Raw genomic sequence first — 10,000 nt, 5'->3', positions numbered from 1 at the left:
ACCGGGTTCTGCCATGCATTTGAGAACACGGCAAAGAATACAAATTCTCTAATTCAGCAGACAGTGAACAGGCTCTCTCCGAATTAGGATATTTGGATATGTTTGCTTTGATTCGCTCTTGAATGCGTCGTTGAATGCGTTGTTGATTTAACGGTTTACAGTGTCCCCAATTCGTGCTCTAGCGCTAGAAGACTAGGCACTTAAAATAAACTTCCTTTCATCAAAGGCAAAGGAATTTGAGTGAGCCAGGAAAACCTCTGTATATATGACGGCAAACGACAGGTTGCAACCGTTATTGTTTGTCATAAAAGCACGAAAATTCTTTTATCCTAAGTTTTCTCTTTCTTTTGAGGAAATGGTTGATATTTGTAGATAACGCGCAAAAATGAGCCCAAAATGAGCAGTCTTCCGTAAAACGCGAGGCTAAATTTCTTGACGGTGGCTACGGAACCCTAAACGAATTGTGTTTAAAGCAAACATTAAACGCCATTAAACTCCTTCAACATGTTTCAAAACGGTTGAAGGGGTGGGGTAAGGTGGGGGTGGGTGCCCGGGACTTAAGTCTTTCTATTAACTATTAATTTTATTTACGTGCGCCAATACCTAGGAGCAGCACGACTGTTTTTGCTCTTACAACCAATAATATGCGCGGTGGCCTCATGCTCGACTCCCGATCGAGTGGTCCGGGTTCGGATCCTGGCCGGGGACATTGTGTTGTGTTCCTGAGCAAGACACTTTACTCTAACTGTGCCTCTCTCCACCCAGGTGTATAAATGGGTACCGGCGAATTTAATGCTGCGTCCCATCCAGGGGGGAGTAGAAATACTCCTAGTCGCGGCTTCATGCTACAGAAACCGGAGCCTTTCTGGGCTTGTAACAGACCGAAACAGATACTTAAACTTAAAGCGAAAACCCGGCAAATGAAATGAAGAGATCAATTTATCGATAGTGACTCGGGGATCTTCGGAAAAAATCCAAGTAGGCTGCTTTGCAAGAGGTGAACCTACGACTGAGCTATAGGAGCCTCGTGGGAGCCTGACCATGACCCATGATTTCGATGGTGTCTCGGAGAAACTCGGAAAAATCCGAGTGCTCCTTCGCAGGAGTCGGACTAACGACGATCTCCCGATGACATTTGATATTTTGAACTTCATTTACCGATAACGTTTTCACTCTTACGCTGTCTTTCAGACTTACAGATGTTTCTGACGATGGATCGAAATGCAGGACTTTCTGCTGACAACATGGATACACTCCAACAATCTTGGTAGCTGTGCAGTCCACGTTGCTAAAGTCTGCAGTCATTGGATGGTAATTACAGTGACCCAGTTCATTGCAAGAGAAGTATTGACCACAGCGATAACAGTATAGAACGTTCACTGCACCCCATACCCTAGAAAAATGAAAAAAAGTGAAACTGCAAAAAGAGTGATACCAATTGAATGATAGAAACAAATGTAGTAACTCAAAGGAAGAAAATGTGAAAAAAAAGGGTAAAAAAACGTAAGGACAAAAACAGTCAACAAAACGCAAAAATCTTTAAAAGCAGTCAACCATCCCCGTTATAGCCCTAACGAACAGGGTTAATTTTTATGATAAGCACAAGCATGTGGCTACTTGACACATGTGACGCTGAAAGCTCGATTATTAAATTCTAGATGTGATTTGCATGTGGCATACACGTGATTACTTTATGTACAGTATAAACTGATGGATGGTTTATTGATAAAATACATCAGCAAATGATATCCTGAGCTCCTTACACTTTAATACTGCTGTTTAGTTTTACTCTTATTCCGTGAGGACCATTTGCGATGTCCTGGGTACAACTTTTGTGCCCTTGGCAACGACCTCAGATGTGGTCGTGTACATGTACATTATCAAATTGCTAAGTAGTTATCGGCGTTAATTTTATCATATTTTATCAGAGACGTCAGGATAAAACAATTCTATTAACCTCCAGTAAACATCCCTCCACGACTTGACTTTTTCCCGCAAACTAAGAAGATACTCATTGACATCCCAAGAATGGTCACTGATGAGGTACCAAAGAAAAACACAAAATGTCAACAGAGATTTTGTTTCAAAAATGACTGAAACTCATAAAAATGATTCAAAGTTTTTTTTTTCCGATTTGATGTAGTGTATGGCTTAGCAAATGCAAACACCATTCTGGCTGTCCACGAAGACATCTAGCTGGATGTTTGGACATTGGCCCAAACCTGATGTAGGGTTCAGGGAGCTGGGAAGGAATCAGAGTGGCTTTGTGGATAGAATGCAGGACTTTCATTCTGAGTTCCCAGTTTCCAGTCATACCCTTTCCACCAGCTGATGTTGTTCTGGCAAGTTCCAATTCACGTTTTCAGCTTCACCTGTAAATGACCAACTGACTTGACTCTTACCACTCTCAAAAGAGAATTGTTGTATTTCTTTCACTACTCTGCTTCAGTGGCCCTAAAAAGCCCATGATGGGAGGGATCCAAAAGTACTGTCACAAGAAATGCACCCTCAACCCTTTTAAGCGCTGTGGGCCGAGTTTCAGTTCACCTCAACTTGAATGGAAGTTTCATCTTGATCCAGGTTCTCCGACTTCCAGCTAATTACATTTGGCCGTGGTGCTGTTCTCCAGGATTGTACAAGGGTTGTGCCAGCCGCTGCCAGAGATGCCCTGTACACTACATGCCATCAGCCTGATATTGGAAAGGTGCGCCCTTCACAAGTCAATCACCAAGACTGCAAGAGAGAGCAATTAGCAAGGCTGATACCTATTAAAGGGGGCTTACCGTGAATGAACGTACGACACCTTTCCCCTGTGGTTCACCATCATTCTGTTTGGAACACAACGCAACTTGCTTTGAGAATCTGCAGTCAACAGCTTTCCACATGCAAGACACCTTGAAAAAAAAACCAGTATAAAATATAATTCCTTTTATTTCCTGACAAAAATAATTAACTTGACTGTTAGTGAGCTGTTAATATGCCTGTTAACAGTTTGGCAAGTGTGCCTACTGGTGGTAATCAACAATAGTCCTGTTCGCTTGCCAACAGTTGAATTCGTCATGGAAACACTTGACTGACATCCAACTAAATTTAGTTTTGAAAAATTAAAAACTTGTTGAGGGGTGCACGAGACTGACAACCGCTGTAAAATCCACCGGTTATGATGCTACATGTTGCCCTTCAATCAGCTCCACTACAGAGACTGAAGGCAATGAAAGACAAATCTGTTGATTGAAACTTCAACTGTGCATGTAGAGAGTTCACATAGCAATTTGTTTTCAGATTCAAACGGCTTTTCATTGTTATCATGAAAACAGGAGGTATTTTTATCCAAATTTCAGTGAAATAAAATTATCAAGATCATAATACTAATGACTGTGATATCAATTTGCTATCATCCAGAAATTAGCATTATTGGATTCTCCAAGTATACCAAGGAAAGTGCTGGAAGTGTGAAATGTGAAGGGAATACAGGATGTTGATTGCTTTTAATTCAATGCTTGGCAACTTGTTGTTGCTTAATTGGCACCAATATATTACAGACTGTAGTATCTTGAGCTGTCTTATAATAATTATTATTGACGCTAAAGTTTCTAAATAATAATACTAACAATCAATAAATAAAGATCATTACTGATAGGGGTGATGAGTGGTAAAATTCGAGACTCGCCGAGACGATGAGATCCTTGTTTGCGAATCCGAGACCGAGACTAAAACATGCAAGACTTGACACTGAAAGAAATGCAATATAAATGAAACTTTGAGACTCTTAGCAAAGGATGTGGAGATTTTGAGATCACATGAAAAGTTTGCGAGCACCAAGATTTTGGAGGTACCATTTGCCGCTTCTACTGATGTAAAGGCTTACCTGAACAATGTACTAGCATTTGATGACAAACTTGACATTCGTGGATCAAACATTTCTTCGATTTTCTTGCAAAACAATTTGCTGCAAGCACAAACAAAGGGGATAAACAAGACCAAAAACATCTTACATCTAATGAATTTCTTTTACACACTACCCAAACCTCTTGAACTTGTCTTTGCGATCCTTGATGGCTTCGAGTTCATTGTGGTTAAAAAGCTTTGCTATTCTTAAAAGGAAAAAAACGTCGAACATCATAGACAGGTCAAACAAAGCTTATAATGTGCAATAAAGGTTGGGATGGGAAATGACAAATGAATAAATACCTTGTGACTAGCTTGTCATTGATGCAATTCATGTTACAGGGGGTAGCTACTATGGCAGTCATGTTTTCATGACAAAAATGAATGCAATCAGTTACCTGAAGTGGAACAATAAACAAAATTAATTATCACTTACAGTCCAAACAAATAAGTGCTTGAATATACAAGAAATTAAAAAAAATTAAGGCATAAAGCAAGCTACTGGTCAAGAACGGCTTTATACTAAGCCAGTTGCCAAGGTCAAGTAAGATAGATCCATAAGGCCTGCCTAGTCTACAATCGCAGCCTTAATTTAGGTCCAATTGTCTGCTCACAGAGTTTATTAATGAAGGGTAGCAATGTTTGATTTAAAAAACTAATAATAATACTGTGTATTAGGAAATCGTAGGTCATAAGAATAGCAAGACAGTAAAATTGCCATCTCTAGGGAAACTGAAAAACTCACCAGTGAATCCATCTTCAGGAAATCTGATGATATCAAGATGGATATGACATTGTTGGGTTCTGTGAGATAAATAATTATTTATTATTAATACCCTTTAAGGGTTGTATTATGTAAAAGGTACATGCACATGACTGTGTGTTGTTCACAGCTTACAAAACATGAAGTAAAATATGTTAACAGGTTGTGACAGTGACTTCTGTTTGTTGTACTTGAACAAGTTAAAATTGGCAAAAAAGGAGAATATTTCATGTCAACAGAAGAGAAAAGTAGCATAAGCCATTAACAGCCCCAATGCATTAAGCCATCAGTTTAATGTCATAAATGGAGAAGCGATGCATTTATAATAGATTGATTGACTGGCTGATTAGCTGACTGACTAATCAATGGGCAGACTGACTGACTGATGGAACGACAGGCTTTAAACTGACTGACTGACTGACTGAATGACAGACTTAACTGACTGACTGACTGACAGACAGACAGACTGACTGAGTGACAGAATGACACACTGACTGGCTGACTGACTGACTGACTGACCGACCGATTGACTGGCTGACTGACTTGACAGACTGACTGACTGACTGACTGACAGACAGACAGACAGACTGACTGGCTGACTGACTGGCTGACTGACCGACTGATTGACTGGCTGACTGACTTGACAGAATGACAGACTGACTGACTGACTGACAGAATGACTGACTGACAGAATGACAGACTGACTGACTGACTGACAGACAAACAGACTGACTGACAGACTGACTGACAGAATGACAGACTGACTGACTGACTGAGTGACTTACTGACAGACTGAAAGAATGACAGACAGACTGACTGACAGAATGACAGCCTGACTGACAGACTTACTGACAGACTGACAGACTGACAGAATGACAGACAGACAGACTGACTGACAGAATGACAGACTGACTAACTGACTGACTGGCTAACTGAGTGAGAGACTGACTGACTGACTGACAGACTGACTGACTGAATGACAGACTGACTGACTAACTGACGGACTGACAGAATGACAGATAGACTGACTGACTGACTGACAGAATGACAGACTGACTAACTGACAGACTTACTGACAGACTGATTGACTGACTTATTGACTATGTTACTGGCTGACTGACTTAAGTACTGATTGTCTCACTGACTGAGGAATTTCAAACTTCACTGTGTCTGATCGAAGGAAATATACAGACTGCTTTCAGGTTTCTTTGGTTGGGATCAAATTAACGTACTGTACAACAAAAGATGATTGGCTTGCAGTTGCATTTCCTGAAAGTTGCTCCAAAACAGTTTTGCTTGTATGGCTTACCAAGCCTGGGTTTTTTCTCCTCTGTTCCAGACTTGCTCTTATCCTGCAGTCCTCGTTTAACATACTTCATCAACCAATCAAATATCTGTACATCACAGTGGACGGAGATGTCGACCTCTTCCCACCTCTGGGCCTCCACTGACAAGTACTCGGCAAAATATCTCATCTCATTGATAAGCAGGTCCCTAGGACATGTGAAGTCCTGTTTCACTGGTGACAGATTGAATCATAAATGATTTCAAGGTGAAAGTACACTATACGCTAATAAAATTTATTAGCATATCTATTATTCATTTAAAAATATTAATTTTATTAAAATTAATAAGCATTAATTATTTATTGAAATTATGTTAATTTCATTATATCTGTCAGATAGTATGTGTGCTCTGATTGGTTAATTTACACTACAGCCTGCCAAATTTAAAAGTCTGTTTGTGTTACTTAATACATGTACAAAGATGAAAAGATATTGCCAAACACGTTTCCTTGAGCCATAATTTTTTTTTCAATTTAAGTTATGGCCTGAGGGCAAAAGAAGTGGAACTGCAAGAATGCAGGCCCTTTTACTCTGTTACTGAGAGGCATAAATGTCAAAAAGAAGAATCTACAAAAAAGGCTTTTAATTGAATAAAGTTATACTTGAAAAAGGTTACTTTAACTCACAATTTTTACTCTCATCACAAACGTGGATCACCATATTGGGCCTGCATTAAAGAACAGAATTATTATTACTACTATCAAATAGAGTACATAATTAAAGTAGCTTTTAACTATAAAGAGCCAATATAATAACAGCAAAACCAAACAAAGTCCTTCTGTTTGCTTCTCATTGGTCGAAAAAGTGACAAAAAATTCTGAGCCTAAGCTTTACTTAAGTGTCACAGTTGCCACAACAAGTTGCAAAAATAGTGGAGACACTTCACCTTCTGGGGGCATTATTAATTTCCCTATTATCTCTCACACTGCAGCCCCCCTACCCCCTTATCAGTGTTGCTAGCAAGACAAAAAAATGTTGGAAACTTAAGCAGTCAACATTGAAAGGGGGAGAGGGGAGAGGAAGTGGGAAAGGTTTAAATTCTAGATACGCTGAGTATTGGAAGTTAGAAAAGGTGTTTTTTAATGAAAGTGTCTCAACAATTTTGCAACTTGTTGCAGTACATTATCATTCTTTCGACAATTTGTGAGAACCACTCTAACTTTAGAGTCACATTTAAAAAAATATATATATATTTGAAATAGAGAAATGATTCTTGCACTTATCCAAAGATTCAGTCCCGCTCCCATTGGAGCCACCCGGGTATTTCGGGTTTCTGGGAGAGACAATCGAGTGTCAAGTATTTATGAGTCAATGAGTCAATGAGTCAACGGGTTAGTGCAGTTAATTAAACCATAAAATGAAAGCTAAAATTTCAGAGAGTGCTTAGGCCTAATCACTGAAACGAGGGCTTAGGCTTAATCAACAAATTATTGCTATATTGACTGTGAGTCTCATTGACTCATGACTCATTGACTCATTGACTCATTTGACTCATAAAACATGCGTTCTCGAGACAATCGCTTGAATTGTTTGGATATTTAGTGCGAGGATCAATTCTCTCTTTCATCCATCACCCGCAGTCTTCAAATATATTATGTTGTGGGTCAATTTTTTCCCTGGTTCAAAATAAACCAGTTCAATTTTGATTTTCCTGATAATGAATATTACATGTACTGTAGATCAAGGGAAATCAAAATGGAATTGGTTTGAAACTTCAAAACCAAGAAAAAATTTTGAACTTCAACATGTACTGTACATTAATATTTTCTTTCATCAAGTTCTTTCACAGGAACACATGCATGCATGCATGCATCTATGAGCCCAACAAATTGACCTGCTCCCAGCTGTGTGGCTTTGTAGCTCAGTTGGTAGTCTGAGCAATGATTGCACTGGCATCATCGCAGAGGGCATGGGTTTGAATCCTGTTGGTGCCACCTGGGTTTTTTGGATTGCTGTGTCAGAAACAATCTTTTGAATTCATCCAGATTAAGTGTAAGGATCATTTCTCTCTTTTGTCAATAGCCTACCCACTTCAAATATACACATGTCCTTTAAAAATAACAGTGTTATTACATGTACATGTATACATGTACTTTTCACCAAGAAATGTCATGGCTGCCAGAGCACTGCTAAATTCCACTCACCCAGGCAAGCAGTCTAAGTTTGAGGCTTGTGATCTGGCTGATCTTGGTGCTTGCCTTAGAACTGATCTCTGAGTTAAAAAAAAAGGTATCACATAAAACTCACTGGTCAAATTGAATATCATCACCAACCCATAAAGTCATAGGTTTGGGAGGTTCTTTGCATAAACACAGTGTAAGTGAGTTTAACTCTTGGGACTACATATTGTATGTATGTTGACTTGTGTTTCATGGACCTGAATATTAATAATAATTTTTTTATGCAAAGAAACCTCAAAGACATGAGGCATTATGGCTTGGTGAAAGAAGTCAATGATTGAATTCCACTGTGCATTTTAGTATCTCTTATCTATCCGATATCCATGAACAGTAAAAATTATAAATTATGATACAGATTTAGCCAATCCTAAAAGTGGAGCTCCTGTTTCTTTAAGCCCCAGAAAGCAATATAGTCTATATGGAAATTATTATCATGCTTCTGCATAAAGTACAAAATTAATCATTAGCTTATACAGTTTACAGTGATCAAACACCTCTGAGCTGACAGCAGTAAACAAACAAGCCTTGCAAACAATAACAACAATTTTAATCAACAACTAAAACTGAAATTACATGCACAGTAATTCCTTTCACAAGATTTTCCATTTGACTGAGAATCTTAGTTTACACCCTCTCTCTTCAGTTTAGAACAAAAGCAAGATTTTCTAATTATTACAAAGTCAATTGTGTTGGAGATTTTGCCAAAAAGAGGAAGTGTAAATAAGATAATTAATACATGTATGACATACACAATGTAATGAGAGACTTTTTAAGGGAACACATAAATTTGTGAAAGCGAAGAATTTTTAAAGATGCCTCAATATCATTCCAAAGAACAGCCCCCTTGAAACGAATGTTAAACGTCCCATAATTAGTCCTGGCAGTTAAGGAATTCAAAACACTGATTTAGAAGACAGTCTAGTATTTTACTTCTGCCTACTTGGAGTAAAAAAATAGTGAAAAGCAGTAGGTAACAAATTATGATAAAATTTAAATGATAAAGACACAATTAAGATGATATAAGACATCACGAAATTTCATAATGTACAAATGTTTCAAAAAAGGGGAAGTGTAAGCATTATAACAAGAAAAAGTAATAATTCGCACAGCCTTCTTCTGCAAAACAACAATATGATGTAAAGTGGCTTCATAGGTGTTTCCCCAGATTATAAGACCACAAGTTAGAAAAGAATAACAAAGGGAGTAATACAATTGAATCAAATTTATATCCTGGGAGACAAAAACACGAAGTTTAGCTAAGATTCCAATGTTTCCGGAGATTTTTTTGCTTAATTAATTAACTGGTGAATGTGCTTCTCCACATCTCCACACGGCCATGTACTGTAATATCCTCTATATTATTAATTGAATGGCTGCAAAAATCAGGTTACTAGTACATAAAAGTATTTTAAAAGACACGAGAAAAATTACATGACTGTTGTTTGGCAAAATGTACCTGTTTAAGATCTGGGATGTCTTGATATGATATGTCAGCTTCTAATTGCCTGAAAGTAGTTTTTACAAATGAATGTTACATTAGCTGTCCATTATTTACACTTTAATTAACAATTAGAAATTAAAGGATGTTCAGGGACAGTGACTTAAAGGATGTCGGACTACATTATACATAACTGCAATGATATTGACAAAAGTTGAAGAAAAGAATAATAATAATTATACAATCCATTTCATAGAATGATATGTCATGATCGTACAAATATTACATGAAATTGTAAAATAGTTGTACTTGTAAAACTAAAAATTAAAGCAAATGTTCAACACATGGAGCATGATTAAAGAAGGCATATGGCTCGAACAAATAT

At 37.9% G+C, this 10,000-nt stretch overlaps 1 protein-coding gene across 2 annotated transcripts in view; it reads right to left on the bottom strand.

Annotated features, from left to right (window-relative positions):
• The window catches only part of LOC137976166 (SANT and BTB domain regulator of class switch recombination-like), a 28,552-nt gene that overhangs the window by 15,478 nt on the left and 3,074 nt on the right, over positions 1 to 10,000 (bottom strand). For both annotated transcript variants that reach the window (XM_068823459.1, XM_068823458.1), the window contains exons 4-14: positions 9,634 to 9,682; positions 8,142 to 8,209; positions 6,624 to 6,664; positions 5,961 to 6,170; positions 4,634 to 4,692; positions 4,192 to 4,286; positions 4,029 to 4,094; positions 3,869 to 3,949; positions 2,784 to 2,894; positions 1,958 to 2,035; positions 1,198 to 1,393 (exon numbers count right to left, since the gene is read on the bottom strand). In XM_068823459.1, the coding sequence (XP_068679560.1) occupies positions 1,198 to 1,393; positions 1,958 to 2,035; positions 2,784 to 2,894; positions 3,869 to 3,949; positions 4,029 to 4,094; positions 4,192 to 4,286; positions 4,634 to 4,692; positions 5,961 to 6,170; positions 6,624 to 6,664; positions 8,142 to 8,209; positions 9,634 to 9,682 (1,054 nt within the window). The remainder of the gene's footprint in view (positions 1 to 1,197; positions 1,394 to 1,957; positions 2,036 to 2,783; positions 2,895 to 3,868; positions 3,950 to 4,028; positions 4,095 to 4,191; positions 4,287 to 4,633; positions 4,693 to 5,960; positions 6,171 to 6,623; positions 6,665 to 8,141; positions 8,210 to 9,633; positions 9,683 to 10,000) is intronic.

The sequence above is a fragment of the Montipora foliosa genome, chromosome 11, assembly GCF_036669935.1.
Source record: "Montipora foliosa isolate CH-2021 chromosome 11, ASM3666993v2, whole genome shotgun sequence".
NCBI lineage: Eukaryota > Metazoa > Cnidaria > Anthozoa > Scleractinia > Acroporidae > Montipora > Montipora foliosa.
The sequence above is the reverse complement of the archived record's forward strand: the minus strand, read 5'-3'. Positions and strand labels throughout refer to the sequence as shown.